The sequence below is a fragment of the Tympanuchus pallidicinctus genome, unplaced genomic scaffold, assembly GCF_026119805.1.
Source record: "Tympanuchus pallidicinctus isolate F22 unplaced genomic scaffold, pur_lepc_1.0 scaffold4, whole genome shotgun sequence".
NCBI classification, from domain to species: Eukaryota; Metazoa; Chordata; class Aves; order Galliformes; family Phasianidae; genus Tympanuchus; species Tympanuchus pallidicinctus.
In genome coordinates, this window is record NW_026294758.1 from 40393710 (window position 1) to 40416769 (window position 23060).

A 23060-nucleotide genomic window follows, 5' to 3' on the forward strand; every position below is an offset into this window, starting at 1 on the left:
TCTGTTCTGTTTGCAGAAAGGCTAGGCAGATGGTAGGCAGAAGCCTGAATGGCCATCAGTGCCTGTTAGTGCCATGGTAGTCTGGCACTGTTTAGCTGCTGTATGGGGTAATAACAGAGCAAAACCATCTTCCATCTAGAGTTAAGAAAAAGCACCAAGGTCAGCATGTGGTATAGGGGAAGAGAAAACCTCCACAGTGGTGGACACCTTTGGCCACTGCAGAATTTGGACTGACTGTTTTCCCTGGTTTTAAGGCTGGCCTGCCCAGAGCCCCTTCAGAAAATCTGTCAGCATTTGGGACAGTGGGACCAAGGAAAATATAGGAAAAAAGTCAAGTCTCTGAACAATTGTTTGGAGACAACTTGATACCTGGCAGAGTATGTCCTTCAATTCCGATTTATCATTTGTTCAGCCAGGCTATTCACCTTCAAAAAGTCAGTAGTTGTAAACATGTTAGAAAATGTGTAAGGTTTTTGAAAGGTTTTTAACTGTTAAGAATCTTTTCTCAGGGAATGTGTTCCCAATGGTATACATTTTTCTGGGAATTTTTGGTGTAAATAAGATATCTTCCAGAGTAAGAGTAGAGGAAGAAATTGGTCAAGTAGTGAGGAAAAACAGGGAAATCTTAGTAAATTAATTACCTGACATCTGTTTCCTAAACAGAAACTTTTGGCTATTTGAAAAGCGGAGGCATTATGCCACTTTCAGACACACTTTATTATTTTATCCTTCACTGTAACAGTGCTGAAGCAAGATTCAGAATCAGAATTTTGTGAAATAGGAAATGGTTTCATAACTGAGAGAAGAGAGGTTTAGGTTGGACGTACGGAATAGGTGTTTCCAGTATGTACGGTGAGGCACTGGAACAGGTTGCCCAGAAATGTGGCAGATGTCCTGTCTGTGGAGAGACAGTGTCCCAATTCATTGCTGGGGAGGTGGAACAGGTAATATTCAAGTGCCCCTTCCAACTCAAAAGATTCTGAGCCTGTTTTCATCAGCTGTAGTCACAAAGGGAAAAATGTTTTTGCTTCACTAGTAGAAGCTATTAAACTGCTTCTATGCGATGGGATGAATCGCTGCAGGATAAGGATGCAGTGAGATCAACAGGCAATGATTCCATCATGGAAGCAAGCTGGTATATTGTGGTTTTATTGCTATGGTGTGTTTGGAATTCACTGACTTACAAAAATAGTAAGGATTTAGAAATTAAGCAGAGGAGAGAAATTATATAGATATGGCTAAAGAGTCCATGTTACAACTACAATCTTGAAAAACGCAGGAAATTTTATATTTTTAAGGCAAAGTCATGGGCATTACATTTTTTTTTTTTTTTAATTTTAGAAACTATCATATTATGACATACAAAAAGTGGGAATATCATCATATTAGGCTACTGGTTTAGTCTTCAGTATGTGACCATACTAACTGCATCTCCTGAAGTGTAGACTAATCATGTAGATTAACCCAATCATTTGCATAAACACTGTTATTATTTTTTTACTGGGGTCGCCTTTTCTGTATTTCAGCCCCAGAAAATTCTATTCTCCCATTAGCCCACAGCAAGTAAGCATTTTATTGAAGTGTATGCAGTGCCAATATTTTATTATCTTAGTGCTTTTCTGGCATAAATGACTGGGACAGAAAAATCATGGCAGTTTTGAGGCTGAGATGATTGTAGCAAAAATGCTATAAATGTGCTATTTTACTCATGATCATGTGAAATCTCCGTGGTATGGACTTCATTACTTTTAAATTGCTTTATCTGCTTACATCTATTATGTTGTAATCCAGGGAAATGGTTCCATATAACTACTATAAAATCCAACACCTGTTAGTTACCAGCTGAAATAGTTTAACTATGTCTTGTTAGATCTAACTGAGGCTTTTATGACTTTTCCTTCTTTCCTCCTTTTTTTTTCTTCTTTTTTTAAATGCGGAATTGTCAAGTTTACAGTTGTACATTTTTCCCAAAGAAAACTTTTGAAAGTTTAGTGTAAGGCTAGTGAAAAGACGGCAGTCTGGCCTGTGTTTTTCTTCTCAGACAGTCATCGTGATGTAGTTCTGCGTATGTATAATACACATGAACTTTTGTGAAAGCGCAACACAAATGTGTGATAATGTTAGCACAGAGCAAGCCATTTACATGGCTTTTATTTGTTCTGGGCACTCGAGAATTTTTTTAGGGCATAACAAAGCTTTTTATATTTTTTCCCTGCATCTTTTCACTGAAACTCTGGAAAACACGGAGATGAAAGCTGAGATCCTAATGTTACTGTTTAAATTCCAGGAGTCAAGTTTGAGCAAACATTAAATATAATAAAACTTGCTGTAAAAATGGACAGGGTCAACACTAATGGCATGGAAAGTGCTGCTTTGATACTCTGTTGAGCCTGCTGTGAAATTTTGGGAATATCTGTCGTTTTTTTTTCCCCCCTTGGGACATGGATTTAGGAGCCTGTGATCTACAATAGCTAAGATGATATGTAAGCTACAATAGTACTCTGCAGCAGCAATTTAGAAGAGAAGCTGTTTTTTCCAGATGTTTAGGTGTGTGTTAACTTGATATGTATGACTTTCATAGATTTTTGCACACTGAGTATTTAGTTTAGGGCTGTTTTGGAAGCACTGTATAGAGTTCGAGCTAAACAAGATAAGAGAGGAACTACAGTGTATTTGCGATGTGTGTAAGTACCTGCTGAGAAGACCTGCTCTCTAATGGTATGGAAATGTACCAGAGTGCAGAATAACATGGAAAAAAGGACATAAACATGTAGTTACATGGTTCTCCAGCTGTTTCTTTGTCAGTGTGAGTGTGTGGATTTCTCTAATACCTAGCCTTGGATCTGGGAGAATTTAAATGAACAGCCTTCTTACTAGACCAAAAGTGACATCAAACTGTCTATTTACTCTCCAGAATGGTGAACTGGGATGGCATCAACATCTGTCCTTCTCAGCACTGATACGTAAGATAGGGCACAGCAGAGAATAGGGCAACAAAAGAAAATAAAGAACTTTTTTCTTCCTGCATGGCAGCTGTGAGGGCTGACCAGAGCAGTTACCACCCAGCTTCTTTTATAGCTATTAGTTCAGTCATACAACAGAAAACATAGATCAGTTGAGCAAAATAGTCTAATCGGCTTTAAAACCTAGGCTGAGTTTTCTATTTTTTATGTAGTTCTAAAACTGAGAGTTAGACTTTCATTTCTACAACACATTTCTCTCCTCTGTGCCCAGTGGGTTTGTGAGAGCTTTGCGTATAGAATTTTTGTTGAAAAAGTAAAGAAGTTGTAAAGTCATATCCTCAGAAAATCAGCACTTAAATATTGCTTTCTAGCTTAATTTGGCCCTTCTGTGTAAGTAGTCATCATTCTTTCCACCCAGGACTTTTGTGACTCTGTGCTTACAGATGCAGAGAACTCAACACGCAAGTAGTTTACTCAGGATGTTTTCATCTTTCATCAGTGGCCCTCATACTTTGGTTTGTTTTTATAATACGTAAATGAATTTGTATGCATAGTTCAGACTTTGAATGGAATGTAGAGCTGTTAATTTCCCCATATTGTGGTGTTCATCCTGTATTAATGCTTCATAAATATTGAAGTTTTTTTGTACAGTTCTGGGAAAATGTGGTCCAGATAAACACAGATTTTATTTCCAATTTTGAGATGCCCAGTACTTTATACAGCCATGTCTTTGATAGCCATACCTTCTTCACCTTTAGAACAGAGTTCTTACCTGTGTTGGTTGGAGTCCTCTAACAAGAACTTGCATTAGTTTGTCTTCAACTTCTTCCAGCTATGTTAAGGTCCATGTTCACACTAATGGTAATGTGCATTTTTGGTGTATTTTAACTTTATGCAGTATCTTGTTGGTATAGTATTCTTGGAAACCAGTGTTCAGCTGCTTTACATCAGAAGCAGTAATCTTTTATCTTGTGCTTCTTTGCTTTTCTGTATGTTTTCAGTCACAATATCCTTGAGATTTTTCAGCAAAAATACTCCTACAGACAACAGATGTAATAATTTAAACTGCAGTGTGCAATGTATCACAAAACATATGATTTTTTAAAAAATTGTGTCAGAAGGGTAGGATGCATTAAAAAGAGTGGGGCAGCAGGTAAAGAGAGGTGATCGTTTCCTTCTCCTCTGCCCTGGTGATGCCACATCTGGAATACTGTGTCCAGTTCTGGGCTCCTCAGTTCAAGAAAGACAATGATCTCCTAGAGATTGTCCAGCAGAAGTGATCAGGAGTCTGTATCATCTCCCTTATGAGGAAAGACTGAGAGATCTGGGACTGCTCAGTCTAGGGAAGGCCAAGAGGGTATCTTATCAGTGCTTAATAATGTCTAAAGGGTGGATATCAAGAGGATGAGGCCAGCCTCTTTTCAGTTGTGTCCAGCAACAGGACAAGGAGCAGTGGGTACAAACTGGAACTCAGAAAGTTCCATCTGAACACAAGGAAAATCTTTACTGTGGAGATGAGAGGGCACTGGATCAAGCTGCCCAGGGAGGTTGTGGAATCTCCTTATCTAGAGATATTCAAAATCTGTCAGAATGCTTTCCTGTGCAACCTGCTGTAAGAAAATTACTTTAGCAGGGGCTTGGACTGGGGGATCTCCAGAGGTCCCTTCCAACCCCTGCAGTTCTGTAAAGAGATTTAAACACAGGAGAAAGCTGTCAAAAGTATTCTTTATATTGCCATTCTTTGAGAAGGAACTGACTACTTATCACTGTCCCTGGATCTCTCCCCTGTCTTCTGAAGTATGTATTAATTTAACACTGTTTATTCTGATCAGTATAGCGTTCATCTCATGGTATCCTTCTCCCTCAAAAGAGTTTACAAGTATTGTGTAATATTTCTAAGTACTAGAATTGGAGAATCTTAGTATTATATTATTTACTGGTGGTAGAATGTAATGCTGATTTAGAGCCAAACATCCCCAGGACTGCATGTTATGGATTATAGTTACATTGAGCTTCTCTTACTTTCTCCCCAGAGATGATCCTGGAGAAGCATTGTACTGCTCAGTTAGCAGATTCAGGGTCATGTTAATCAACAAATAGCCTCATCCCCACCAATTCATTAAGAATTTTTTTAAGAAACAAGACTATAAATAAAGGCAACTAATTGTAGGTCACATGTTCTGCCAAATGATTGTTTTAATTGGTAAAATGTCCTCCACGCATTAGTATGTATTTGTATATGGGCATGTGATGTTTTTGTTTTGTTTTCCTTTTTAAAGTGAGTAACACAATAATATGCAAGAGAAGGTTCTGTTGGTATGTGACTTGTATGTTAGTTTTCATTGTGATGGATCAACTTCCATTTTAGTTACCTTTCTCTCCAAAACAATATTCTTGCATTTTCTGTTAAAATCTTACACTTCAAATTACTTTTCCCAATAATTTTTTTGGTTCTTTAAACATAACAGTTAGAAATAAATATTTCTTGTTCTATAAGAACAGAATTAATTCAACTTTTTGCTCAGTACACTCGTTCTTCCATCTTCTCTGTGAGCTTGCATTCAGTAAGTTAGCTTTCCTCTCTGGTTATACAAAGGAATAGTTTTGCCCTGCCTGGCAGGTTAATTGCAATTGTAGTTGCTTGAGAGGAAATGTGGTGGTATAGAACTTGATGGGTGCAGGCTTACAGAACTGTAGATGCTGAAATAGTGTCTTCCCTTGGCTGCGACAGATATGGACACTGGGTGGACATGGTGGGATTACTCTGCTGCTCTCTCTGTTGATCTACAGATGGCTGTGATTACTCTCTTGAAAGCTGAAGTGGTGGTTGATGACAGGCCCCTGTGAGGCAGTAGAAGTTGCAAGTCCAGAAGCTCCATTACAGAAGAGGGCATCTCTTAGTGCAGTATGCCCTTTTCTTGAGAAGACACTTTGGAAAAATGGGAACACAAATAATGCTCTGACTGCTTTAACCTCTCAGTGTGTACAGTACAGGGAGACCTCGGTCTTAGGACTGTTCTGCATAAAAGCAGAAAATGTGTAGACCTGATGATGGGATGTGGGGTATTACTTTTATATTTTGTGGTAATATGAAGTAATATGCAAGGTCCCCTAGTAGTAGTTCAGAGGAAGGCATGAAAAGCCTCTGTCATCCATGTAGAGATATTTTCTATTTTTTTTAATGTGAATAAACAGCTTTAAATGATAGACTTTATTTTTAATATTGTTATATGATTCCAAGTAACCACAAAATATTATAGAAACAGTCCTTTTATATGGAACGTCATAAACAGGTGAGTTCACCTTAAAACTGTTTCTTGCCTGGGAATAAATTGTTGTCCTACTTATAGAAACAAAAACGTTTTGAGCTAACTGAAGCCAGGAGATTTAGAACTGGTCAAAAAAAAGTACCTTTTCTGGGAAAACTTCAGCCAGAGAGAAGTTCCTTTTCTTGCCAGTTTCAAAACACAGAATCCCTCAGCTGGGCCTAATAAAGAAAGCTGTGTCTCCTGTACATCAGTGTGAAAGCAGTAAAGGGGAATAAACTGAGTGCAGTAAATTGTATCAGCTCGTTGCATTAATGAGCAGTTTGAGTCTGAGCTCTCATTGGCTTGTCTGCCAGAAGAGAAAATGAGTAAAACAGGAAAAGGACATATGACAGAAGCTCTTTGCTGGTGCTGTCTTAAGCTTCTATCATTGAAGGATACCCTTTAGCTCACTTCAGACCCATTAAAAAATCTACTTGGTGATTAGTAACTAGTGGGTAAGAGCAGAAAACTGAAGAGAATAAAGCTATAAATACCTAAGCTCTTGGGGTAGCATCCTGTAAAGCTGTCAAAAAGCCTTGGTTAAGTGACAAAAGATACCCTCTGGTAAAAAGAAGAGTCAGTGATATGGGGACTAATCCATTTTTATATATGGAAGGAAGATTTTTAGCTCCTTCTAAAAGGCAGGTCTTTTAATGATGTTCATTCAGAACATCAGAATGCAGAAAAAAGTTTCTTTTCCAGCAGATGACACTTCTTACATACATGTGCTAATCTGAGTGTCTTGGAGTAAATTTTCAGGTAGGGCAGTCTAATAAAATAATGGCTTCAAGTGGCATTGAGCATCCTTTTCAGAAGAGAAGGGATGAGTTGTTTCATTAGTAGTTTCCATGGTTTGGCCTCTCAAAGTGCTCTTACTGAAGCAATGAGGAAATTTTATGAGGAAGGTATTATACCAGTGTTATATCTATTCTTAGCTATTCTTGCTTGAGATCCTTTTGCTTAAGATAATGCTGGGACTAAACGTTTGCAGGAATTTCATAATCAGGCCTTTTCTCTCTTTAGTAAACTAGTTCAAAATGGAAGTGGTGAAGTTTACAAATAAATGTTTCTATTTCTATCCTTTTTTTTTCTATGGCTTTAGAAATTCTTTAAGCATTTTAAGTTGAATATAATGTCATTAGTGTTTGGAATTTTTTAAAAGAATGGATTTTATATATGCTACAGTTCATGTGAATACTAATAAAGGAAAAAATGCAGTTAATGGAAACCTCGCTGGCTGCCAGCCAGTAATTTTGCTGCAAACCAGATGTATAAGGGTAACCTACAACTAGAAGGCTGAAATTCGTTTCCAGAATTGTAATAAGTTTCCATTAACTCCTGTTCTTTACCAGTACAGTCCGTATCATGTCATTAAACTTACTTTACAATTAAATTCAGAAATCCAGGCAGGAAAAACATAAATGATTTGGGGAGTTGGGGGGGGGGGAGGGGGGAAGTGGTAAAAAAATTTGCTTCAGAAAATTACTTTTTTTTTTTTTTTTTTAAACGAGTGTCAAGTGATACTGCCATATCTTCCAAAATGGTCCAATCATGTCAACAACATCAGAATCAAACTTGCTAGTCAGAAAGGGATTTTATAGTTGTTTGGTTTGTGTTTCTCAGCAGAGGGTTGGTTGCCATGTATACAAATGATATATAGCCATTCAGTCATGGCTGATGGTTAGACTAGATGATCTTAGTGGTCTTTCCAACCTTAATGATTCTATGAGTCTTTGTCTAGAATTTGTATTTTGACTGATTTTTCTGTGAAAGCTTACATTTCAGGAAAGTAGATCTCAATGGTCTTTTTCTTAAACATTCTGCTGTCCAGAGAGGCATCTTGCAGTGTGAAAAAAGGCACTAAGATGCTGTAAATCTGCCTGCTCTTTATGAATGCCAACAATAGGTTGCTTTATGGAGAAAAGACAACTGTGACTGCATACTACTGCTGTTGTTTTTTAGAAGGATTTAGTTCTAGAGAAATCATAAGGGTTTTTTTATAGGCAAGGAGAAACAGAAATCTCTGATTTACCTGTATAACAATTCACAGCAATGCAACTGTATAAGATTAAGCAGGTTTTGTTTTCAGTAGTAGATTTTTCTATTATTACTTCTTGCCTCAAATTTCACCATTCTTTGTGGGTGGACATTTCCTGTCTGTGTTCTGTTAGCATTCCCTATGCCCGTATACCGGATTTGTTCTTCTCTCATGTGCAGTTATGTGTGTGTGTACATACCTAAAACCTGATACACCACCAAAGAAGTATATAGAGGCATACTGTACACCAGCAGGAGGCAAGAATTATCAGAACAATCAGAATAATAATCAGAACAGATTAATTTGTCTAAGAAATTTTTGTGAATTTTAGGGAAGAATATAGTTTAAACAGCACTGGAAAACTATGTATGTGACTGCTTGTAAAATCATATAAAGTTATGTTAATGACTGTATTCTAAAGAGAGATAAAAATCTAGTTTTCAGTGAGTTAGAATTTTCCTGTGTAATAATGCAGTCTTTCTTGTTTAATCACTGTTGCAGTTTATAGGACCTTACTATGTAAGGAAAATATTGACATAAGAGGAAATCAATTAACAGCATAAAAGTTTGTTTTAACTGCTCATCTTAAGTCTAACTTTCTAATGAAGTTGAAAGAAAACTGGTTGGAGTTTTTTGCTTGATCTGCTCAGGTCTTTCTTTTTATGTTCCACTAAAGCATCATTTATTTGCAAAGTGTCATATCTGCAGGGCTAAGTAGCCTTATATCCATGCATTGTTATAACGTCATTTAGGCTTACATGTTGTAGAGCCTCTCAAACATGGTAACTTTGTGTTGGGATTTACACTTTACTAAAGCACTGTGTGTTATATAGTACATATGTATGTTGAGCGCTTTGCAATTTTTATATTGTTTGGCTTGCTGGCACCTGAAGCAAAGATCTGTAAGTATTGCTCTGTTCAGGAGTTCTATTTTCTTCACAGGATGCCTTAAGCGGTAGCTAACAGTAAGTGTTTTAGGCAAAACAAAACAAAACAAAAAAAAAAAAAAAAGTTCATTATGATGTTATTTATTTTCTTTTTTTCTTTCTTTTAAGTCTGAACAGCCCAGTCCTGCCAGTTCCAGCTCCAGTTCCAGTTCCAGTTTTACACCATCTCAAAACAGCAGACAACAAGGTACCCAGGAAGGGAAAAACAAATATGAAAAGAACATGTGAAATCAATGAGTCAATAAAAACAGACTGATGGCATCTCATTATCACTTTTCTACTGACTTCCATAGGCTGAATTGGCCATTGTTATTCTTTAGAGGCTTTTCCTCAAGTGTTTACAAATCTGACTGTAAATGCAGAAAAAAAGGGGAGAAGATATGTATCTCTGAGAAAAGGGCACAAAGAATACTCTGAAGCATTGGGTATGTGCCAGTCAACTTTTATGTTAAACCTAAAAGAGTTTCTCTTCTTGAAGCTGTGTCTTGCAGGCTCATGTCGCGTGGCACTTGTGTGCCATCCGGAGCCCTGCTCAGGCTGACATGGCTTCTTTGGAAAGTGCAAGGATGTGTATATGTGGGCCCTTTCAAAGAGTCATGATATTCTGTATTATAAGCAGGCTTTAAGAGCATACAGTGTTTCCTTTGAAAGTGTGATTAGGGAAGAATGACGTTAGAAGCTGACGTTAAGTTTTGGCTTTCTGGCTAATAATTGCAGTTTACTCAGACCTCAGTAAAGAAATGCAATCTTATTCTCAGTGAGCTTTCCAAAGAAATACTTCTGTGAATCAGCTGAGATTCATAATGCACAATGTATTAAACCTCTTAGTCCTCACCTTGGCATTTTCCCCTGCTTTTGTAAGGTTGTACAACTGATACATTCTTAATTAGCTTTTGTTTTGTCCTTTAGATACAGAAGCATTAAAAAAACACAGCCTTTGGGCTAATTAAAATTGCATTTGTTTTATCTATTTATATTCCTCAGTGGTTAACTTGCTTTTAAGGTTATGGAAATACATTAGTATCTCAGGCAGACAGTTTGTTTTTACAAAGGTTTATGTAGTATGATCTGTATCTGTCCTGCTACTTCTCTGGAGGTGACTGGCACTGAATTTCTAATGTGTTTCTGGCAGCATTACTGCAGGTGAAAGAAAGCAAGAGCTGAAATGAACTGTGGTTGATGGCTGGCTTTAGGCATTTTTTTTATAATGAATGCTAAACAAAACCCTTTCTTGCTGAAACCTCATTTTTGCAGTCATGAAAACATCGTTAGTGATGTGAGCTGTCTATTACAATCCAGTAGGTTTTGATACCAGTGTTCCTGTTAGGAAACATTATTTGGGGGAAAATCCAGTTGATGTAGTGTTTTCTTCTGAGCAAACTATTTGTCGGTTTCTCCTGGGTCATATATAAAGCAAATCACAGACTGTCTTTCATTTCTGTACCTTCAGAAGAGTAGATGGAGATTTTCCCTCTGATGGGAGCTATTTTAAAATACTTGTATTACATACCTCTTTGATTCCTTGTCACAGTAAATAGCAATTATGCTTTCTTACTGGGAATTTCAGTTAGCTAAAAACATCTGTTGCCCAGGCTGTGCATTTGTACAGCAAGGAATGAAGCAGTAGGCATACTGTGGTATATTTGCCCTGTATATGTTGTGCTCTCGTGGAAACTCATGTTTTATTTTCTAACTAAAACTTACAAGGCCTGTTACTCTTTTTCCGTTTGGTTCAGAATCAAGTGCTCACTCAACTGTCAGAACTACTGCAAGATGGGCTTTTTTCACCACTTTTTGGGTAAACATTGGGCTAACTGAAATTTTTTCAAGTTCCTTTGCCCGCAGGGCTTACTTAGGGTTTTCTGTGTTTCCTTGCCAAGAATATTTTCTCTTGGACAGCTCTTAGTTTTCAGTTTCTTGTGAGCCACTCTGACCTTTTTGGAGAGAACAGATTCTACAACCCTTCAAAAAAAAAAAAAAAAAAAAGTTAAGTTAAGTACCACCAAGGAGCAAAGTACTAATGGCAGCATGACTACCAGTGCTAGAAACAGAAAACTTTAACACTGCAGATTGCTAAGAAGGCCGACTGAAGTCAACCAGCTAGGTAAGAAATGTCTTGTTCAGAGTTGCAGACTTGATCCTCTGTTCACTGAAAGCATATTTGAATGGCAGGTTGTTGATTGGCTGGGGATGTCAGTTGTGGCTGTTTGTCAGGAGTCTGCATTCATTTTTTCTTCAAGGCAGAAGAAAAAGCCCATTTCCAGCTTGAGATGGGACTGTGTGCCCCAGAAAGCAGCATGGAACAAGACAAAATGGCCCTCTCCTACATGTGGAAAAAAGACATGCAGGGATAATGAATTAGCTCAAACCTGGGAGGACAGACTGTGTGGGGAGAGTGTTGTATGTGTGCAGGTTTTCTTCTATTTAAAAATAAAATCAAGGATTGTTATTTGGAATGTCTTCCAGCTCACTGCCGACACAGCTACCAGTTTCCAAAGTTTTGAGTTATGTGCTGGTCTTTAATGCAAAGTGAACTATTTTTGTGACACTAAATATTGTTACGAAATTGGGTTTTGGTTGATTATTTTAACTTCAATGTCATTGTCTTTCTTCTCTGCTCTTTCCTTAAGGAGATTTTCTTTTATCCACATTTTTATCTAGTGTCTTCTGTATTTTTTTTTTTCCTCTTTGTGGAGAGGAGATGAATACATTCTCAAGAGCTGACTTTGGCCTATGGACTGAAGCAGGACATCACTGCTGCCAGAACAGACAGAAGACTACTGTCTTCAACAGAATTTCTACAGTAGTTACTAGTATCTCTTTGTGCAGTAAGGAAACTAGCCTTTCTAGGTTAGAGCTGGCCTATGGGAAATACCCATATGTTCTTCTCTTTTATCTCTCTTTAAACGTATATTCCTTCTTTGTATGTTTGCAGTCTAATGTTCCTTCCTTACCTTTCATCTCAATTCATTTAGCCCCCTATTCCTGTCTCATTTTTTCATCCCAACAGCCAAAGTTCTCAGTAACAGTGCTTTTGCAAAAGTTGGAAATAGGCAGATTCTTCCTTCAGCCATGTGCTGACCCTCTTGAGAATGTTTCAGAGGAAAATCGCTGCTGTCTCCAACTTAGCATTTGCAAATATCTGAGCACTGTTTGTCTCATACTTACACAGAAACAGAAAGCAAAGCACAACTCAGCTGCTTCTGCAGATCAGCAATGGTTGTACGGACAAGAATTCTGTGTAACTTGCCTTCTTTTGTGGTCTGTGGAGTGTCTGGTCCTCAAGGATCAGGCCCAGCAGCACCATTTGTGCCTGCTGCCACCCAGCCTCAAGGTGTGCAAACACATAAAAGAAACCTTAACCAAACTGCCTCAACTTATAAATATTTTTGTGCAGACTTGGTTGTAAACCATACTGAGCAGTGGCTTTGAAGTCACATACGCAAAACTGGCCAAAATTATTTGACCTGTGCTTTGCCAGGTTTTGGGCAATCCACAAAGCTATTACTCCTGAGGTGGGAACACCCTTATTGTTAAAGGGTCAGGCAGAGAGATGTCTGTCTGTTCTTTTGGCTGTGACCAAAGGTAATGCTCCTTGGCTCTGTTCTGCCATTAGCAAATACAGAGTGGAAAGGTTCATCTCCCTTTGGAGAACAATGGGGAGTTCATTCACATCAGTACTTGTATTTCCTGGGCTGGGAGAGTTACTGATTTTTTTATTTTTATTTATTTATTTTTTTTACATATGAACATCAGCAAAGTGCTTATTTGACCTGGAATTGATCCTGAAATAAGGGGAGCTACTAAATCTAAGTTTATCGAAAACAGGAAGTCAAAGTCTGCCTACACAAGTACAAGTTACAGTCAGAATGATTTATTGGACTTTGCTTCTCAGTGTGTGGATTAACCTAACAAATACACCGCTACCAGTAGGTCTCTGTAGATCTGTATTGGCAAGTAATACCATCTGATAAAGCAAGAAAAACTAAAACTTAGCAATGTAAAATACTCTTACTTCTAATAATAATAGTATAGTAATAATAAATTTCTCCTAAACTAAAACATGCATAGAGAATGCCTGTTTGTGACAGCATTTTATTTACTTCATCTGTGTTCCAGGGAACCAAACCTGCAAACACTTGAACACAAGTCACTTCATTGTCATGAGTGTCTCCTGAAGCTTCCTGTGTTGCCCATGTAAATAAATGATTCATAAATAAATGCCAGTAGCATAAGCCCCCAGTGCATTACTTCATATGTTTAGTATTTGACTCTCCCCTCCCAGTTCAATGCTGGGAAAGTCGCTTCTGTTATCTACAAATATGGGTAGTCACACTGCAAAGAGAGCTTCATTTGCCTGTTGTTTTTGTTTTTTTTTTCTTTTTTTTTAATTTGTTTCTGTTGTTTCAGGTCCATTGAGGTCTATAATGAAAGATCTGCATTCGGATGATAATGAAGATGAATCAGAGGAACCGGATGACAACGATAATGATTCTGAGTTGGAACGACCTGTAAATACACGAGGAGGAAGCAGGAGTCGTAGGTGAGTGTCTTTTGATGGCAGATAGTTTGGTGGCTAAAACATTTTTCTTATTATTAGTGGAATGAAGTCTAATGTTCTCATAGAGTACTGAGTAGCAAATGGACAAAGTTTAGATTCTTATTTTTAAAGGATGTGCAAACAAACAAAAAGCTGTTAGAATCAGCCATTTGCAGTGCAAATTGTTTCTGTACAAATCCACATGGATATGATGAACCACATTTATCTGACTTTTGTTTCATGCATTTGACTTCAGAGAGCAGTTGTAATTACTCTCTGGTATAAGAGGTAAAATTAAGGAATTTGATTGCTGAGTGAGCCAGCCTGTACATAATGTCACATTGTCACAACCCCTCTGCTTACCAGCTTTAGATTGTTAAATTGGATCAGAATCAGTGAAATTGAATTCAGAGCAATTTCTGCACTGCATATCGTAAATAATAAGTAAAAGTGCAGACAGATGGTTAAGCAATTGTCAGTCACAGAATTTATTCCTTAAAAAGGGTTCTGCTTCCTAGCTACAATTTCATGTGGGCATTCCAAAAGTCAGCTATTTTTCAGGCAGCTGAAAGCTCTTTCTGCTGAATCCTGGAATCCCTCAAGCTTTTTCATAGTGGATACTTTATCTGCTCCAAAACAGTTTGCTAGTTCCACCATTTGTGGGTGCATAGCACCTGAGCAACTCCATCAGCATCAGGTCTAAATGGGAAGGTGATAGGCAAGTACTAGTGAAGGTTAACTGCTTCTCTGGAACACTTCAGCAGCTGAAATCACAGGGAAAAAAAAGGTAAGAAGCCTAGCAGTTTGAGAGTTCAAGTCAGGTTATGTTCTAGAAAGGATTCTTAGGCTCAGCTTAGTGTAGAGATTTTATGCCTATTTTTAACAAAACTCAAGGTTGTGTTTTTCTAACTTCTTTTTATCCTCAATTACCATATTTTTTCTTCCAATTAGCAAATATTTCCTGTTGTTCCTCAGTAAATGAAGGGTAAGACTGCTAGAATAAGAGCTTTTTTACATGGCCTTTACATCTCTTGAGATACCAAGTTTTTAAATTTTAGCCAGGAAAGAGAATGTTATTTATGTCAAGAAACAAAGAACTGTTAATTGAAGCAATTTTCCAAACACAAGCACAGCTTTTAGGAAGTTTTTACAAGTGTAGAAAAATATCTCTGAAAAACATCATCTCTCTTATATGTGTCTGAGATACAGATTTACTCCACTTACGAAGGAAACAGCATAAATATTTCAAAAATAGTTAATTCTTTCTCTAGATGTTAACTGTTAGCTGGACAGTGACTTCTCAGCCCATTGAAAAGGATGCCATGTTACACTGGACTTTTTCCAGAATGCTGCCTTACTTGGATGCTGCTGTGCTACTGAGCAGCACTCTTCCAATTTACTTTGAATAATAACTCCCATAGGAAAAGGTTTATTCTTGGCCTCCTCCCTCAAATATGAGCTTGGTTCACTCCTGTAAGTAGTTCACTCCTGCCCTTTGACTGGCAGTGTAATCTCTTGCCTCTGTTTTTCCATAGGGTTAGTCTGAGTGATGGAAGTGACAGTGACAGCAATTCAGCTTCCTCACCACTACATCATGAACCAGCACCACCTTTGTTAAAAACTAACAGCAACCAGGTAAAGTCAGAATTCATAAATGCAAGCCTCACATGGAATATGCCTTGCACCTGACAAATTCATATAATGTTTGGTTACTTAAAAGAAGTCACTTAATCTGAAAATTGACAAAGCTATTTTTTTCAGGAGATGGAGAAATATTTGGCTTAGAAAATACTGTAAAAGCAAGTTATCATTCTTATCTCTATTATAAGGAATGTCTTCATTGCATATGAATTAATTTCATAAGGTAAACAATCTAAACTGGCTTTACAACATCAGTTGTACAGTTCATACTATTTGTGGTTTATTTTAGCATTAGACCCAGTTGAAATTGATAGGATTAATCTCACAAGTTTATGCATTCCGCTTTTCCCCTCTCCCTCACCAGTTTCTGACTTGAAGATGGGGTTTTTTTTTTTGCTTTTACTGCGAGATACGGTAGTCTTTACTTCACAGAAAGACTACTCAATCCATTTCAATAAAAGTTGGCATTATTCATATCACTGAAAGTCAAATATATGTTGGAGAACCTATGGAGTAGGTTCTGTATTTAGCAAAGGAAGGAGGATCCTTGACCAAAAAAGTATTCTTACTGAATGAGATACAGATTCTATAGGTTTTTTCGAAGATCATCTGTACATATTTCTCAATTTTTTTTGTGTAATGAAGATGTTTACTTCTAAAGAGGTAATATAAATGTTAAGTCCATAAATATAAGTCCTAATATGCAACATCTCACTTAGTCATGTATTTCACGTTCCTTTCCTTTTTGTTGTGCTAACAATATGTCTACTTGCTGACCAGTAGCAGTGAGCTAGCTAGAATGGAATGTCTCATTTTCTTGCTTTTTTGCAACTGAGCTGAGAATCTGAAATTTACGGAAGTATTAGGACAGATTCTTTAGCAGGATCTGTGGTGAAAAGGGGAGATTATTTCCAGCGTAAAGAGGGTAGATGCAGGTTGATATAAGATGTAGATGTAAGTAGATGTAAGATGTAGGTAGATATAAGAAAAAAGCATTTTAAAGTGAGAGTAGTGAAGGCACTGGAACAGATTGCCTGAAGATGTAGTGGATTCCACATCCCTGGAGACATTCAAGATCAGGCTGGACCAAGCTCTAGGCAACCTGATCAAGCTGTGGATGTGCCTGTTCATTGCAGGGCAGTTGAACTTAGAGGGTCTTTAAAGATCCCTGCCAACTCTGAGGATTCTGTGACTATTACAAGAGTTCAATTTGTGTGGATCCTAGTTGCAATTGAAATCTCTATTTGATAGGGTAAAGCTGCTTACTAGTATCATTCTTCTACCTGATGAAATTAGGCTTGTGTTAAAGTAAGTCCATTTATAGAACAAGTTAACATTGCTAGAAGTGTCTTCTAGTATGATTAGTGCTTTATCTCATTCAAACAAGATGTTCTATTTTAATTATGCATCAAGAGCACTCTAAGAAAGCAGCTTTTTCAAATGCAGTATGTTCTTGCTGAGTTTCTATCTAATACAAAGAATTTTCTTTTTTATTTTTTAAATCAAGGAAAGTGTCTAAAAGCTGCTATATCCATGCCTAGAGGTCACTTTTCAAGACCAGGCACTTTTTTTCCACTGGCCTACGCTGTACATGCTGAATCAAACAATTAATTTTTTCTTCAGAAAATTACGTTTTACTTTCTGCATTGCTTTTGACTAAGTAAAAGCACTTTTACTGCTGCCCCACTGTATATTTATGGTGCTGGTTGTACTGGGGAACATACATACAATTCTAACTGTTTATGCCAAGTGAAGTAGAAATCAGAAAGAACTTTAAGATAGCTGCCAGTTAAGCTTCTGGGTAGTCTAGAAATAATGAAAAGCCTGGTTTTGAGTTTAGATTTTTCCAAATGCTGTATTCTTTGTGTTATTAACAGCAGATTTTTTTTTGTATGTAATTGTATCCAATTATGCATTCATTTTTTTAATGGATTTTCTTTTTTTCCCAGATTTTAGAAGTGAAAAGTCCAATAAAGCAAAACAAATCTGATAAACAAATAAAGAATGGTGATTGTGATAAGGTAAATGCCAATGAAATAACAGTAAATTATTCAATATTTATCTATTTACTAAAAACAAAATAGTACTTAGAGTGAAAGGCTGTCATTGCAACATCTTTGCTTTGGGCTCCTTAAAGTGGAGATTGTTCTCCTTTTCTGTAATTCTTTCTTCTGTGCTATTTTGAAAATGCTTTCCTTCTCCTGAAAACACGTAGTGATTTAGCAAGTATCATCAGATGAGAATCTGCCCTATACTATTTATTTTGTCTACTCTCCTGCATGAATTTGCATTGTGCTTTTCAGATGAAATGATGGTTTTTGAACAGGAAATTTTACAGTAGTATTTTTAGTCAATGAAGAACTGAAATAAACATTTTACTGAATCATTTTTGGTAGTGTGCAGTAGGGAATGCCAATGTGTTTTAAGGCATTAACCAAGATAATTTTGTTCAAAATCATGTCACCTGGTCGTTGCTAAGAGTTCTCAGTCCTTTTGAGAGAGAACATTATTTCCCAGCATGGACTTTAAGTTCCTCTTAAATTTTGTATGGCGTTGTATTTTCTTTGTGCTAATGTGATGTAGGAGACCAATGCTGCAGTATCTGTTGCTGGATTTTCAGCATTATGATCCATACACTTCTTTAATTTCTTAAGCAGGGTGCCGTATTTCTCTGGGCTTAAAAGCAAACATGGTGTTTGATGTCTCAGACTGAAGGATACATTTGATACTTGGATGGACAGATGGGACATATGTGATGCCCCAGGAATTAAGAAAGTGAAAGTTGCTAGTGGATTGATTTTTCTTTATCTTTCTCCCCTTATGTCTCTCTGTTGATGCAGAAAATTCATTATTCAGTTTTAGAGGAAGAGAGGAAATCAGTTGTGAGAGTTTCATCTTGTCTTATCTGCAAAGTTGGGAGATGTTTTTTAAATATGCTGCTTGGGCAGCTCAAGTCTGTTACATACTGTTTGCCATAGCTAAGATGGAAATATTTTCAAGTAAAGGGTCACCTAGCTTTCAAAAGGAAGAGGCAGCTCTCCCATTAAAATTTAAGTACCTTAAAATTTTCAGTGTCATAAAGTATCTAAGGAAATCCACAAAAATTTATAGGTGGATTGTATGAAGCTTAAGAAAACTAGCCTGCTTAGTAAGAAAATCTAGCTTAAGGAAGGTGTACAATAAAATCTCCTTTTGTGTGTGAATTTTTTGAAATAGATGGCTATGATTTCATTAACAAGTTGTTTATGGGGGGGATTTGTTTCTAGGCATATCTTGATGAACTGGTAGAGCTCCACAGAAGATTAATGACATTGAGAGAGAGACATGTACTGCAGCAGGTGAGGAGCGTTCTCATGAAAAGTCACAGCATGCTCACTGAAGTTGTGAAGTCACTTTTTTTTTTTCCTCTTTGTCTAAGTCTCTATCATCAGATTTGACAGCCTTAAAGTCTGTGGAATCTATTTCCTGCCCATTACACTTTCAGTGTAGCTTAGGGGCTTTTTAGGCATTATTTAAATTGTGTTGCCACGCTAAATGGTAAGATTAAAAGTTAAGCAAACAAAAGCGTGTCTGAGGTAATTTTTTTAACCAATTTGTATTTATATTTTTCAATGTGTTGTACCAATAATAATGGAAACAGGATAGGTGAATAGATTCATCTGTGCACCATTCTTCATGAAAGTACTGTTGCTTTTTTGCTGAGAAGGACAGGCATTTTTTCAAATACACTTTTAAAGATGTGCTTTTTGGCAAGCAGAAAGCATGGAATTTAATGCCAATCTCAATCTAGAAAAAAAAAGTTTGAGTCTTCTAAAGTCGTGGAAATAGTTAAAAAAAAAAAAAAAAGTATGAACTAAGAAGGCTTGAAATATATTTACAAATTACACAATAGTAAGAACTTTTATTCTTTGTTTTGGGTGGCATTGTTAGACACCATTGGATTTCAAATAGTGACGATGAAGCAATAAAGGCATAGTAGCAAAACAGATGTAATTGTAGCACAGATGGTTATATTATATTTCTCACACTTAAATGCCTCTTGTGGACATGTTATAAATATGGATATTTTTACCACTTCTAAATGATTGCAATCACTCATCAAATTTCTCAACACTTGGATAAGGGTGTAAAAAAAAAAAAAAAAAAAAAAAAAAAAGAAAGAAAGAAAAAAGGAGAAAAAAATCTTTTAGTAAGCCTCAGCAATAATTTGTGAATGCTTGTTAGTCCTGGCTTTGTTTGCAAAGATCAGGAAAAACATTGAGAGGTCAATGAAAAGGAAGATCATGATTAAGAATATTCTTAGTTTAAAGAAAAATACTGATGACTATGTCCAGCTTCATGTTTTATAATACACAGTCATGTGTCCTTTGTCTTGTATTTGGTACCCTTCATATTTAGTGTACTGTTGTTTCCCAAGTTCATTTTGTCCTTAGTACAAACCAGTACATTCTTAACGTCAAAGCACAGTGCTAGCTGTAGTAGTTTTAAACATAATGTTGGCATTGAAGTGGAATGGCAACAGCATGTGTGTTCTTAAGTGATGTTTATAGTACCTACAGTTTGTTGGAGCAGGTGAAAGTCTCTTTCACATGTCAAAGTCTTACCTGCAGATTTTTAGGGAATTTTTACAGAAGTGTATGACAAGAATAATGAAGATATCAATCAGGGTTGTAAGGAATTGTAATGTCAAAGAACTTGAAGTTCTACTTGAACTGCTGAGGGATGTGGAAAGGAATGGAAAGTTTTTTGCTGTCTAAATTGTTAACAAGTCTATAGATAGTGACAGCAAGTAGGGATGTGGCTTGGCTGGAAATGACATAAATGCATCTTTTTGAGAATATGACTTTTCCTCAAGAGAGGTATTTCTCTTTGAGTTGCTTTCTAAAGAAAGCTAAAATTAATACACCAAAATCACAGATACACAGAATCACAGAATCACCCGGGTTGGAAGGGACCTCAAGGATCATGTAGTTCCAACCCCCCTGCCTAGCAGGGCCACCAAACGTACACATTCAGATCAGGTTGCCCAGGACCCCGTCCAACCTGGCCTTGAACACGTCCAAAGACGGGGCATCCACAACCTCCCTGGGCAGCCCGTTCCAGGGCCTAACTACTCTCCTTGTGAAGAACTTCCCCCTAACATCCAACCTAAATCTTTCCTCCTTCAACTTGGATCCATTTCCCCTAGTCCTGCTGTTGTCAGCCCTTCTGAAGAGTTTACTCCCCTCCTGGGTGTAGGTTCCCTTCAGGTATTGATAGGCTGCAATGAGGTCACCCCGCAGCCTTCTCTTCTCCTGGCTGAACAAGCCCAACTCCCTCAGCCTGTCCTCATAGAGGAGATGCTCCAGCCCCCTGATCATCTTAGTTGCTTAGTCACCAAAAGAAAGAGAAGACAAGAAAAGTGTGATGTTGAGGTGGAAGTGCCTAAATAAGAACTAAGTAATTGTGATATCAAATGATTCTTAAAGATACGAAATAAATGTCTAACAGGGAGAAAGTGGATGAAAAAGAACATTTGACCAAGAAATGAGTTCTGTGAGAACCTCCTGAGCAATTTGATCTAGATATTGGACCATAACTAGACAGAAATTGGTTTGAAATTACATTTTAAAAAGCACTCTGTCCAGCATCTTTCACAGTGATTAGGCATTTTATTTTCTCTTCATCATTTGCCATGAAAAAGTAGGGATGATTGAGTCTGAAATCACATTATGGTTAATGCTGGATGTCCCATATATTCACATTTGGCTTTCTGAAGCTGGGCTCCTAAAGCAGCGCTTGCTGACCAGATGGTGTTATCATGACTCATGAAAGAAAACAAGATTTCTTGTAGGCTTTGCCTTTTATTTTGATGCATCAGAAGGTATGTCTTCATCTTAAAGCCAGTGTACTAGACAGTGCAGGCGTAAGGAAGAAATTGAGAGTATGCAGCTCTGCTTAAAATTATGTTGTTCATGTCTACAAGATGCTTAACTTCAGATGGCAGCTATCTTCTGAGAATTTTCTTCAAGGAGCAGCTTGCAGGTCTGGAAACTATCAAATGGCTTAAAACCTCCATAAATTGAAAAATGACTATGTCATTAATTGCACTTTGGCTTCCTTAAACATACACGCTCATTTGCTTGTTTAAAGGCTGATAAATAGTTGCGCTATGATGGATAATGATCAAACTGAGCTGGAGAAACATGATGTAAACAGAGATGTACATTACAGCAGAAAAGCAAAGATTACTACACCGGGAGCAAATGAAGTTATTTTCATATTTTGCTGCCTGAGCTCTCTGAATATAACATTTTAGTGCTGTGTTTTTAAGATTGCAACTGTCAGACTACTTGACAACTAATCTCAACCTTTTGTTCTTTTTCAAATATTTCTGAATAGTACAGAGATGCAAATGCTAATACTGTAATTCATGAATTCCTCATTCATGGGCATACAGGCAGATGTTTTTCATTGAGCTGTCTGGGTTTATCTTGATATATTTTTATACATCCATTAAAGCTTTTGGGGTTCATTTCAATCGTCTTTACTGTGGTTTCAGCGTGGTGCCCTGACGCGGTGGCTATATTTTGTGAGGGCAGGATGAGGAATATATTAAAAATGTTTATATTTCCTTTGGTCTAGGGCTTAAAAGCCCAAAGCAGAACCTAATCAGTAAAAAGTGCTTATCGGGTTTGTTTGTTTGTTTTTTAAATATGCAGTGCTGCTTAAAAATACATGTGGTAACACTTCAGCATAATCTTTGTTCTTAAAATCAGGAATATTGCTGTGAGGATTTTGGGAGGTGCTGTTCTTCCACAGTAAAACAAGAAAGCATAGGCAGAATTGTTTAGCATTACTATGTCCTCTTGGCCACAGCTTCTGTAAAGTTTTGCAGCTAGTTATTTATCATACAGTGGATATTTGGGGACCAAGTCTATGATTAGATTCCGAACTTTACAAAGTAGGATTCTCTCTTAAATGAGGCTTCAGAGAGTGCCTTAAGATAAGAATAATATATATGGAAGGTTCCCAATGGTAACAATCAGTTGTATTCCATTTGAATTTTTCTCTCATGTTGGTTGTGGGACAGTAGGAGATGGAAAAGTGTGACAAGAACCAATGAATCAATAAGTGGACAAATGAAATATGCAAGTTTAAAATAAAAATTCCCATATGGGGAAAAAACAAACAAACAAAAAAAGCCAAGTGGCACAGATTTAAACAAAGTGCTAATAAGGGGAGGGTTGTTTCTTTGTACTTTCTGGAGTTCTGCACATCTGCAAAGGAAATTAGACATTAAGTTTGCTATTTTTTTTTTCCCTAGCCCGTGGAAAGTAGAAAGCAATGGTTGGAAAGGGATTTTTACTGTAACAGGCATTTTCTTCTTTATATTTTCTCATTTCCAATCTATTTAATCCACTCTGGGCTGTATCATTCCGTATCTGGCAGTATGCATGAAGCTATTTCATTTATCACCAACATAATCTTCTCTTTTTGTGGTCTGAACAACAAAAAAAACCAAACAGCTCATTATATAATGAAATGGAGAGGGAGAAATTATAACACAGTTAGTTCCAACATTTAGTTCTTTTCTAAGGTGGTATATTCCTTCCACGGTTATTATTTTAAGATATATTCTAT

General features: G+C 37.1%; 1 protein-coding gene across 1 annotated transcript in view; it reads left to right on the forward strand.

Moving 5' to 3' along the window:
• MLLT3 (MLLT3 super elongation complex subunit) overlaps positions 1-23060 on the forward strand; it is a 108666-nt gene that overhangs the window by 81185 nt on the left and 4421 nt on the right. Inside the window, exons 7-11 of the mRNA XM_052700500.1 lie at positions 9365-9443; positions 13667-13799; positions 15332-15431; positions 17387-17458; positions 18704-18775. Of these exons, the coding sequence (XP_052556460.1) occupies positions 9365-9443; positions 13667-13799; positions 15332-15431; positions 17387-17458; positions 18704-18775 (456 nt within the window). The remainder of the gene's footprint in view (positions 1-9364; positions 9444-13666; positions 13800-15331; positions 15432-17386; positions 17459-18703; positions 18776-23060) is intronic.